The sequence below is a fragment of the Borostomias antarcticus genome (genome assembly GCF_949987555.1).
Source record: "Borostomias antarcticus genome assembly, chromosome: 11".
Classification (NCBI taxonomy): domain Eukaryota; kingdom Metazoa; phylum Chordata; class Actinopteri; order Stomiiformes; family Stomiidae; genus Borostomias; species Borostomias antarcticus.
The window spans coordinates 5,842,854-5,855,353 of NC_140244.1; the positions used below are offsets into that span (position 1 = coordinate 5,842,854).

A 12,500-nucleotide genomic window follows, 5' to 3' on the forward strand; every position below is an offset into this window, starting at 1 on the left:
CACGCACATGCATACACGCAGGCAGGCATGCATGCACGCAGACACATACACACACATACTGTACACACACACACACTTACATGCGTGCATGCACACCCACACACACTGTACATGCACATACATACACACAGATACACACACACACACACATTCTGTATACGCGCACACACACACCCACACTGTACATGTACATACACAAGGACACACACACGCGCACACACACACACACACACACACATTCTGTACACACACAAACACACACACACTTACTTGGTGGGGGAGACCACCTCGAAGCAGAACCTCCTCTCGCTGTCCTCGCAGGGTTTGACGGAGCACAGTCTCAGGTCCTCCACCACCACCGTCAGGGAGTCCTGCCATTGGTGGAGAAAAGTGTCAGTCAACAACACTCTGCCATTGGCTGGTGAAAGTGTCAATCTGAATTTTTCCAATCAATGTTTAAAAATGAAAATTAGCCCCGAAACAGGAACAATTGAACTTTGAATCTTGCACAACAAACTTGTCTAAAAAATTTAAATATATTTTCATTTTGTATTCTATTGCTACCCTTTTACTGCTTTTTCTATTGCTACTTAAAAAAAAACTTTAATTGCTTATTTTATTGTCTATGTGAGAATGAGGTCTCAAGTGCACGTTTCATTGTACATGGCACCCATATCTTGAACATATGACGAATAAAGCTAACCAAAAAAAGTACCTTGAGTTTCTTCTGATAAACCAGTTGGCTGTTTTGTATGGAGAACCATCGCCTAGGAACGGGGGGTCAGAGTTAGATGGAGAGCCAATCAGAGCCCAGAACAGCTGGACTATTGACTTCAGCATAATACAATAATTTACTGTCTCCTTGCCGATTGATTGGAGTCTACATATGAAAATTGAACGTTACTGTCTGAGGCCAAGGGACTAAAAGGACCAATCCATTTAACAATTTTGCAAGAGAGGAATAAATTGATTGAGGGGTTACAGACAAATAGGTCCCACATGACTGAAATACTGCAACAATATGAGCTGGACTTTAACTGCAAAACAAGATGGGGAGACTCAGCTCTTTGTTAGCATGTAGCGCTATAGACTACACAGCAACTTGGATTAAGTTTCAGACAAACCAGTCATAATGTCCTACTCCACCATTACATATAAATCTAGCAGCTTGTGTCTGACCCACCTGTTCCAGGTCTTGAAGGCATTGCTGGCCCTCTTGAACAGGTAGCCCTCCATCACCACTCCGCTGGGCGCGTCCACGTTGAACTCCACCTTGGTGTCGTCGTAGGAGAAGTCCTGAGGGCGAGCGAAGAGGAGAAGAACACGCCGTTAGCAGCTCTTGCTAACGCACCAGCAGCTCCCAAACACTCACCAACTGGTCCTCACAGATACAGCAAGGAACTCTTGGGACTGGCTACTGTGTGTATCTCTCAGTGTGATGTTACTAACCCTAACATCCTCAGTGACCAGTGGCTACTGTGTGTGTAGCAGTATGAGAGGCTGTATCAGGGGGAAGAGAGGTCAGGTCATGTGACCCAGTGAACAAGGTATCAATCATGTATTGATCATCAATACAATAATTGATGTCAACTGACTGAAGCTTTCATTGTTGTTGTGGGTGATAAAGACATTCCTTGATATGAGGAGAACGGCCCTCCTGGTTTGTGGTGTGTGTGTGTGTGTGTGTGTATGTGTGTGTATACAGGTGCCACTCTGTTAATGTGTGTGTTAGTGCCTCCCTGTTCTTGATCACGGTTCAAGGCGAGATTACTGACATCACCCACTATCAGGTTTAGTGCTCCCACAAGACATCTGGTGATGAGGGAACTTCTAATGTTAAACCCCGTCAGCAAATCTAATCTCTGCCACCTCCTTTGTCTCCTAAACAGGACTGGGTCATTTGAGATGGACGGGGTCAGTTGAGATGGGATTGGGACGCTGCCCAGATCAGTTCCACTGGCTGGTGTGTGTGAGGCAAAGCAATGCTGGCGGTTTGAATGAGGGCGGTGGGGGGGTGGGGGGGGGTGGTGATGGGGTTATGTTACTCTGTTTTGGGCAAGGATGTAAGTTTGAGCCAAGGTAGGCCACGTACCACCTGGCAATGGGAAAATTAGACTTGCAGACAGATGCACACACACACACACACACTTCATCCACACAAACTGAAACTGAACTAACAAATAAGACTAGGCCTAGTATCCATTCTGGGTTTTTCCCAGAATGCTCCAATAACTAGTGACAAAGTCTTGTGGCTCAGCGTTATAACTGTCTTACACGTCTCAAGGTTCTCACAAACATGTGTGTGCGTTTAGCACCACTGCCTGGAGACAGACTACCTACAGAAAGACAAGAACACACCACGACTTAGAAGGTCAAAAGTGAATAGAAGATAAAGCCCAAACAGTTTGGTTTTCCTCCAAACCCAAACATGGAATTACTCAGCTATTTGTGATATCTCTGACATCACAAACCTGGAAAAGAACTAGTGGTCTCGGATGTTAAAACAGCACTCTGTAACTAGCCATGTTTATAAACTAGTGCTCCTACATCAGTGGATACAGTATGGGGTGAGAACAGAACCAACACAGAGCTATGCAATAGAGAATGAACAGCCAGCTAGTCTCTGATGGCTCTTCAAGGACTATCTGCGACAACGAGGAAATGTTCAGTGCCCCCGCCGCGTCCCCCAACATCGGAGCCCGTTCTCACCGGCGGCAGGCGTTGGGACACGTGCCCTTCACCGAACCACACACCGCACAAAGACATGATTAGTCCCTTTAGAAAGACCTCACACCACTACCCAATCACACACACGCACCCTCTCTCTCTCCCTGTCTCTCTCATTATCTGTCTGATCTACCTGACTGTCTTTCTCTCTCTCTCATACACAAGATTTCCACAATTTTTGCATGTTAACATTAAGTCACTATTTCTGATGTTTTATCCTTAACCTATCATTTATATAATATATCATAATCTCTCATCAATAACTGTCATATGGTGAGGAACAGGTTGGCCCTTAACCCTGACCCTGATATATATAACACAAGCACATGCCTCGTTTTTACAGTCACCCGTCAAATAATGAGTTGATCAACCAATCCTTGAGTTGTTTTGTTTATAAAAATGGAGGCGACATAATGTCTATTAAGAATTAAAAAGGCTAAAGATCTCACCAGGGTGTAATCCAACCTGCCGAAAATCTTCATTTTTAGGATGGCAGATTCCAAAAGCATTTTGACAACACGTTGTTCCGGTCTATTATCAATTAGCCAAATACACCGGCTATATAATAATAATAATAACAATAACAATAATAATCATAAATAAATAAATACATAAATATGACGCTTTAAAAGCTCTTCGATAATAACTTCTCAATAAGGTACTATCATTTCTGATGCTCTCCGGTTGACTCAAATACCGACAGTGGAGTTCCCCAAAAGCGCGCAGTGACGGAACGGAGAAGAAGCGACCCGCACACGAGCGCAGCAGACACGCGGAATGTCAACTGCAGGCTCGCGCTGCGAGCTCCTACAGCTCGTGAGCTCGTGCCACCTGCTAGCGTGCAGTCGCGTGGGTTCACGCGCTTTCTCATTAGCATACAGCTGGCGATGTGTGCCCCGGCGACCCCGTCGCGCCCGCGGGAGCACAAACATTATTCCAGCAAGCGGAGGATGAGCCGGGGCGACAAAACCCGCCGCTTGCGCACCCGCCCCCATCTCGATTTACGATCGCCCGCGTGCCCGGCTAGTCTCCCCTCTGCCCCACCTCCCTCGGCTACCTACCCCGAGGCCAGAATCTCCTCTCACTTTTGGAAGTATCAGCTTTCCATCTGTCTGCGAGTCCACAAAACCATTGCTGCCTAATCAAGCGCACATTATGGCTCCCCTAGCTCACTCCCACAGATCCACTTCTCACCCTAAATCACTCAGAGGCACAGAAGAAGAATGCTGCACATCTATCTATCTATCTATCTATCTATCTATCTATCTATCTATCTATCTATCTATCCATCCATCTACATATATATATATATATATATATATATATATATATATATATATATAACTTTTGTGTGCTTTACTATAACTTTTGTGTGCTTTAATATAACTTTTGTGTGCTTTAATCTCTGGAAACTATACTACAGTACCTAGACTTCAGAGGCAGTTTTTAACTAGTGACAGCGAGAGTCATTCAACTGCTGTATCTTATGGTACATTTGTCATGTAAACATACAAGAACGACCACAGAAGCACCTTCAGGGAGACAAGAGCTCACATTGTGCTTAGAACATTGGACACGCCACGCGTGCGCACGCACACACACACACACACACATACACACACACACACACACACACACACACACACACACACACACACACACACACAGCTGTGGAGCCACATGCCGTGACTGTGTAGGGGAACGGGAGCGGTCCCAGGGGAGTCACTATGAAGTCCTGAACGGATAAAAGAGTGAAGAAAGAAGAGAGAGGAGAGAGGGAGCTGTGGCAGGTGTGTGCCGAGCTGAGGAGGAGAGGAGAGAGGGAGAGAGAGAGAGGGAGAGAGAGAGAGAGAGAGGGAGGGAGGGAGAGAGAGAGGGAGAGACAGCCGGTGGGTGCTCGTAGATCTGCCAGAGGAAGACATGACAGAGACCGGTGGGTGACGGGGAGATAAAGGGGAAGAGAGAGAGAGAGAGAGAGAGAGAGAGAGAGGCGACAGACTGCAGAGGTATCTGTGCAGATAAATCACATTGGGTGGACCTGGACTATAAAAACGACTTCTGGTAGTAATTTAGGGATTGTATTTCAAAATGTCTACAGAGTGTTAGGACATAGTAGCTCATTCTAGTCGGTGTAGAATCAATACGATCCAACTTTATAATTCACACGTAAGGGTTTTACTTTGATTCACAGTACTCAGACTAGTAAATTCTGAGGTAATTTTACACACACTATTTCGGTCTCTCTCTTTCTATAATCCACGCACGCACGCACGCACGCACGCACGCACGCACGCACGCACGCACACACACACACACACCATAAAAGTGTGCAGGGCAGCAGGGGTTAAGCTTTGGGCAGGGTCAGCGGTACCCATGACTACATGTTGCTTGAAAGGGTGTGCTCTGACCATACGGCGCTTGATTCTCTGTCTATAGTACCCCAAACACACACACACACACACACACACACACACACACACACACACACACACACACACACACACACACACACACACACACACACACACACACACACACACACACACACACACACACACACACACACACACACACACACACACACACAGGGCCGGACTGGGTGAATATTTAATGCCGGGAGTCATGTCCAAGTCAGGCCACGAGCAGAGCCGACGCGGTGAGATGGAACACTTTGTTTCATTTTGTTGACAGGGGACGGGGGGGCATTCACTGCGTGCCAGGCCAGTTGGTGCGCCAGGCCACCGGGAAGACTCCCGGTGCTCCCGATGGCCAGTCCGCCCCTGCGCACACACACACACACACACACACACACACACCGACACACACACACACACACACCGACACACACACACACACACACACACACACACACACACACACACACACACACACACACACACACACACACACACACACACACACACACACACACACACAGCTTATTACCAGCTAATCCAGCTACTCTTTCTGTCCTCTCCTTGTCTCTCTCATTCTTTCTCGGTCTCTGACTCTCTCCCTAACTCTAACCCTTCCTAACGAATCCCTCCATCATCTCTCCCTGCGTCTCTCTCTCACTGTCAGTTTCATCCCTGAACACCTGTCACCCTCTCTCACCACTCTGTTACGGTTTCATCCCCAAACGTTCAGTCCTCTGTTCATCTTCTCATGCAACTAAACAGCCGAGAAAATCGTACACACAGTCACGGTAGAATAGCTCAAGCAAGACATCCCGACTCCAGTCTCAGCCTCTCTGGGTTCTGACTGGGTTCCCCGTGTTGGTTTTCTTTTGTTATGCTGTTATTAATCCCCCAAGGGGAAATCATTGGTTTTCTTCCGCTCCTCTACTAACAGTCGGTTGAGTCGAGCGCAGGGTCAGTCCGCATGACCGGTGCCCCCTGGAAGTTATGAGCTAGTGTAGCGTCGGGGTCAGTGCCTTGCTCAAGGACACAACAGTATAGGCAATGGCTGACGGGAGCTCAGCCAGCAACCCTCCAGACATCGGTTCCCACCCGGTCGACTGGCCCGGCCCGGTCTCGAACCAGCGACCTTGCGACGCTCTGACCACTGGGTTGCCTGCGGTACCGCCTCAAAATGTGAGAACCTCTATAACGTTACTGTAGCAGAGCGGTTTAATGGTGCATCAATAAAGTATGAATCCAACCATGCATCATTCATCACAAGCCTCTGGTTGTGTGTTCCCACTAGAGAGGGATTTGCATATGTGAGCAGCGTTCAGAAGCCCCATCGCTCTCACAGGGTTCGGGAGGGAAGGACAAACATCATTGACGTTCAAATCAGATCCAAAAACAGCTCTGTCGCCAGTGCCTCCTTTGAAATCCCACAGTGCCTGGAAAGTTGGAGGCACTGGTGAATCCTTCAAAAGGGGTTTTGAAGCGTGTTGTGTTTGGGGTGGAGGTTTTAGAAGGCTGGTTTCACGTCTAGACGGAACAAGAGCACTGATGAGACCAGACGAGAAGAGAGGTAGCTCTCTGGAACAAGACGCTTGACAGCTTGAGGCACCTACTCCTTATTCACTCTGACTTAAACCTGGCGGGGAAGTTGTCATTAGTGTGTGTGTGTGTGTGTGTGTGTGTGTGTGTGTGTGTGTGTGTGTGTGTGTGTGTGTGTGCGTGCGAGTGTGTGTGAGTGTGTGTGTGTGTGTGAGTGAGTGAGTGAGAGAGTGTGTGTGTGAGTGGGTGTGTGTGTCATTATGTATGAGTAAGGAACGTGTGTGTGTGAGAGGTGTACAGGTATGTGTGTGTGCGTGTGCGCGTGACTGTGCCCTGATGACGATTGAGTGGCACATGTCGGAGACAGTTGGTGGCACTAATGCAGAACTGATGTTATTTTAGCACACTGAACATTATCTATTCCCCTCTCTCTCTCTCCCCCCCATCTATCTCTCTCTCTTTCTCTCTATCTCTCTCTCTCTCTCTCTGTGTGTTTTCCTCTAATGTTAATCAGTGTGCCATCCTGCCATCTGTTCACTTTAGCCATGTGACAGAGACCGCCCTCCTTGCAGTAACAGAGTCACTCCATGCCGCAAGAGCGAACTCTCTCTCCTCTGTCCTGATACTCCTAGACCTGTCAGCAGCATTTGATACGGTAGACCACCAGATCCTCCTCTCCACCCTCGAGGAGAAAGGCATCAGTGGCTCTGCACACTCCCTGTTTGCATCCTACCTGACGGGCCGCTCCTACCAGGTGACATGGAGAGGGTCGACGTCGGAACCGCGTAGTCTGACTACAGGGGTTCCACAAGGGTCTGTCCTGGGTCCTCTCCTGTTTTCCCTCTACACTACATCTCTGGGCTCTGTCATTCGCTCGTATGGCTTCTCCTATCACTGCTATGCCGATGACACCCAACTGGTTCTGTCATTTCCCCCTTCTGATACAAAAGTGGAGACACGCATAGCTGGGTGCTTGGCTGACATCTCGGAGTGGATGACGACACATCACCTCAAGCTCAATCTGGACAAGACTGAGCTGCTGTTCCTCCCGGGGAAGGGCTGTCCGCACCGGGATCTGGCCATCACCATTGAAGACACAGTGGTGACCCCGACTCGGACTGCGAGGAATCTGGGTGTGACCCTGGATGACCAACTGTCATTTTCCTCACATGTCACATCCGTCACACGTTCCTGCAGATTCATGCTCTACAACATCAGGAGGATTCGCCCTTTCCTCACTAATGAAACGGCGCAGGTACTCATCCAGGCCCTGGTCATCTCCCGCCTGGACTACTGCAACTCCCTCCTCGCGGGGGCACCGGCGTCAGCCATTAAACCTCTGGAACTTGTCCAGAAAGCTGCTGCTCGCCTGGTGTTCAACCACCCCAAATTCTCCCACACAACTTCCCTCCTCCGTTCCCTACACTGGCTCCCTGTAGCGGCTCGCATCCAGTTTAAAACTCTGGCGCTAACCTACAGGGCAATGAAAGGAACAGCCCCCTCCTACCTCCAGGCCATGGTCAAACCCTACACCCCCTCCCGACCACTACGCTCTGCTACCTCAGGGCGACTGGTTGCCCCGTCACTCCGAGGCTCCTGCGGTCGATCGACACGGTCACGGCTCTTCTCTGTCCTGGCCCCGCAGTGGTGGAATGAGCTGCCCACTGATGTCAGGACAGCAGAGTCGCTGCCCATCTTTCGTCGCAGGCTCAAAACTCATCTCTTCAAGAACTACTACAACAATCCTCCCACCTAAGCACTTATTGTATTATATTATATTGCACTGTACTTTAGATTGTGATTCTTGCACTTTGCCTTCAGCACTAGATTATGCTCTTAGTCACTTGTTTTAGAAAGAAGATGCACTTGTGAGTTCTGGCAAGTAGTAGTACATCGGCTCTTCCTACGTTAAATGCAATTATTGTTAGTCGCTTTGGATAAAAGCGTCTGCTAAATGACTGTAATGTAATGTAATGTAATGTAATGTAATGTGGCCCAAGAGTGTTGGTAGTGGTTGTGATGGTGGTGGTTGGTGGTGATGGTGGTGGTTTTGGTGGTTAGTGGTTGATTGTGGTTGGTGGTTGATGGTGGTGGTGGTTGTGGTGATGGTGGGGGGGGTGATGTGGTTGGCACCATGCCCGCTTAAGACTCTCATAGAGGAGGACCTAGTTCTAATGGACTAGAGAGACAGGAGAACGTAGAGGAACTACAGACGGAACAACGCAGAGAGACACATGGAGAGCAAACGTGCCCATGTTGATCGGTTGGTGGTGGTGGTGGTTGTGGGTTGTGATGGTGGTGGTGGTGGTTGATGGTGGTGGTGGTAGTGGTTTTGGTGGTTGGTGGTGGTCGTGGTGATGATGGTGGTGGTCGTGGTGATGGTGGTAGTGGTGGTGATGGTGGTGGTGGTTGATGGTGGTGGTGATGGTTGATGGTGGTGGTGGTAGTGGTTTTGGTTGTTGGTGGTGGTTGTGGTGATGGTGGTGGTGGTCGTGGTGATGGTGGTTGGTGGTGGTGATGGTGGTGATTGTGGTGGTGGGGGTGGGGGTGATGGGATTAGCACCATGCCCGCTTAAGACTCTCCAGTCTGGGATACAGTAGCCCTGGCAGCCCCTACCTGCCCCCCGGCAAGGCAGTAGAACAAGCTTCAGGGCTCAACAACAACCCTGCTAAAACAACCCTGCTAAAAAAAAACATCATCTCCTGTCACCTGACAGCCACAATGAACCCTCTCTAGCTCCTCCATGGAGAACTCTGGACTGACCGACACACAAGATGAGGACACTGGGAACGGACTACAGAGACAAAGGACAACGTAGAGGAACTAGGAACGGACTACAGACATAGAAGGTAGAGGAGGAACTAGGAACGGACTGGAGAGACAGAGGAGAACGTAGAGGATGAACTAGGAATGGACTGGAGAGACAGAGGAGAACGTAGAGGAGGAACTAGGAACCGACTAGAGAGACAGAGTAGAACGTAGAGGAGAAACTAGCAACGGACTAGAGAGACAGAGGAGAACGTAGAGGAGGAACGGACTAGAGAGACAGAGGAGAACGTAGAGGAGGAACTAGCAACGGACTAGAGAGACAGAGTAGAACGTAGAGGAGAAACTAGCAACGGACTAGAGAGACAGAGGAGAACGTAGAGGAGGAACGGACTAGAGAGACAGAGGAGAACGTAGAGGAGGAACTAGCAACGGACAAGAGGGACAGGAGAACGTAAAGGAGGAACTAGGAACGGACTGGAGAGACAGAGGAGAACGTAGAGGAGGAACTAGGAACGGACAAGAGGGACAGGAGAACGTAGAGGAACTACAGACGGAACAACACAGAGAGACACATGGAGAGCGAACGTGCCCCATGTTGATCAGCCTGCGATGAGAAGCCTGACCAGGAATGATCCATCACTGTAGGGAAAGAGAGGGAGAGAGCTCCAGGGTGTTAGGACCTGGTCTCCAGAGCTCCAGGGTGTTAGGACCTGGTCTGCTGAGCTCCAGGGTGTTAGGACCTGGTCTGCTGAGCTCCAGGGTGTTAGGACCTGGTCTCCAGAGCTCCAGGGTGTTAGGACCTGGTCTCCAGAGCTCCAGGGTGTTAGGACCTGGTCTCCAGAGCTCCAGGGTGTTAGGACCTGGTCTCCAGAGCTCCAGGGTGTGTGTTAGGACCTGGTCTGCTGAGCTCCAGGGTGTGGGGTAGGACCTGGTCTCCAGAGCTCCAGGGTGTTAGGATCTGGTCTCCAGAGCTCCAGGGTGTTAGGACCTGGTCTCCAGAGCTCCAGGGTGTTAGGACCTGGTCCCCAGAGCTCCAGGGTGTGTGTTAGGACCTGGTCTGCTGAGCTCCAGGGTGTTAGGACCTGGTCTGCTGAGCTCCAGGGTGTTAGGACCTGGTCTCCAGAGCTCCAGGGTGTTAGGACCTGGTCTGCTGAGCTCCAGGGTGTTAGGACCTGGTCTGCTGAGCTCCAGGGTGATAGGACCTGGTCTCCAGAGCTCCAGGGTGTTAGGACCTGGTCTGCTGAGCTCCAGGGTGTTAGGACCTGGTCTGCTGAGCTCCAGGGTGTTAGGACCTGGTCTCCAGAGCTCCAGGGTGTTAGGACCTGGTCTCCAGAGCTCCAGGGTGTTAGGACCTGGTCTCCAGAGCTCCAGGGTGTTAGGACCTGGTCTCCAGAGCTCCAGGGTGTGTGTTAGGACCTGGTCTGCTGAGCTCCAGGGTGTGTGTTAGGACCTGGTCTCCAGAGCTCCAGGGTGTTAGGACCTGGTCTCCAGAGCTCCAGGGTGTTAGGACCTGGTCTGCTGAGCTCCAGGGTGTGTGTTAGGACCTGGTCTGCTGAGCTCCAGGGTGTTAGGACCTGGTCTCCAGAGCTCCAGGGTGTTAGGACCTGGTCTCCAGAGCTCCAGGGTGTGTGTTAGGACCTGGTCTCCAGAGCTCCAGGATGTTAGGACCTGGTCTCCAGAGCTCCAGGGTGTTAGGACCTGGTCTCCAGAGCTCCAGGGTGTTAGGACCTGGTCCCCAGAGCTCCAGGGTGTGGGGTAGGACCTGGTCTCCAAAGTGTTTCTAGGCAGAGACGGTCCAGCAGAGTAGCGCTCCTCTTGGGAGCCGCGCCGGAAGTGTTGATATTAATATCCATGGAGAAGGTAATATTAAGCTCCTTAGTGCTACAGTAAGTACACACAGCCCGGGAAACCCACGCTATCCAACGGTTTACCACCAACTCCTCACGCACACACACACACACGCACACGCACACGCACACACACACACACACACACACACACACACACACACACACACACACACACACACACACACACACACACACACACTTGCTCTCTCTTCCCTCTCTCACCAACATGCACACACCCAGACACACACCCTGAACATAGACTAGTGTTTTCTCTGAAGCGGTGCCCCATGGCCTCCTGGGTAGTAAGGCAGACAGGACTGAGGAGATCATCTGTTGCTTTGATTACTGACTGGGGCATTGTGAGTGTTTTGTCAATGCAGACACACATACACACATACATGCGCACACACGCACGCACACACGCACGCACGCACGCACGCACACACGCACACACACACTCACACACAATGGATGTGAGCGGCGTTTAATGGTTGTGTCCGCCACCTCCTGTGGCCCTTTCAGATGCGCGCACACACACACACACAAACACACATACACACACACACACACACACACACACACACACACACACACACACACACACACACACACACACACACACACACAGTCACATAAAAAAGGCCCCTAAGGCACACTCTCACAGACAGTCCCACTCACTAACATAAAAACATTAACATCCCCCACCACACCCACACCCACACCCACACCCACACCCACACCCACACACACACACCACAGACACTCAGACAAATGCCTTTGAGGGAGACCCACAAACACACTACTGCTCAGCCTGACAGCGCCCAGCATGTGAGGTTCATAAGCCCCGCCCCCACGGGTCACTAATCAATAACTTAATCAGCTTTGCCGCAGTTAACAAACGCTGTGACGTACGGACTCCTGGACGGAGCTGGGGGGGTTTATGAGGGAGTATCGTATGGCTAGCGGGGGCTTGCGGGGGGCTAGCGGGGGGCTAGTGGGGGCTAGCGGGGGGCTAGTGGGGGCTAGCGGGGGGCTAGCGGGGGGCTAGTGGGGGGCTAGCTGGGGGCTAGCGGGGGCTAGTGGGGGCTAGCGGGGGCTAGCGGAGGGCTAGCGGGGGCTAGCTGGGGCTAGCAGTGGCTAGCGGGGGGCTAGCGGTGGCTAGCTGGGGATAGCGGTGGCTAGTGGGGGCTAGTGGGGGGCTAG

At 50.8% G+C, this 12,500-nt stretch overlaps 1 protein-coding gene across 1 annotated transcript in view; it reads right to left on the reverse strand.

Moving 5' to 3' along the window:
• Window positions 1-12,500, reverse strand: part of LOC311315274 (arf-GAP with coiled-coil, ANK repeat and PH domain-containing protein 3-like) — a gene marked incomplete at both ends in the record, with an annotated part of 84,628 nt that overhangs the window by 9,267 nt on the left and 62,861 nt on the right. The window contains 3 exons of the mRNA XM_084445902.1: window positions 271-371; window positions 716-767; window positions 1,184-1,296. Of these exons, the coding sequence (XP_084302028.1) occupies window positions 271-371; window positions 716-767; window positions 1,184-1,296 (266 nt within the window). The remainder of the gene's footprint in view (window positions 1-270; window positions 372-715; window positions 768-1,183; window positions 1,297-12,500) is intronic.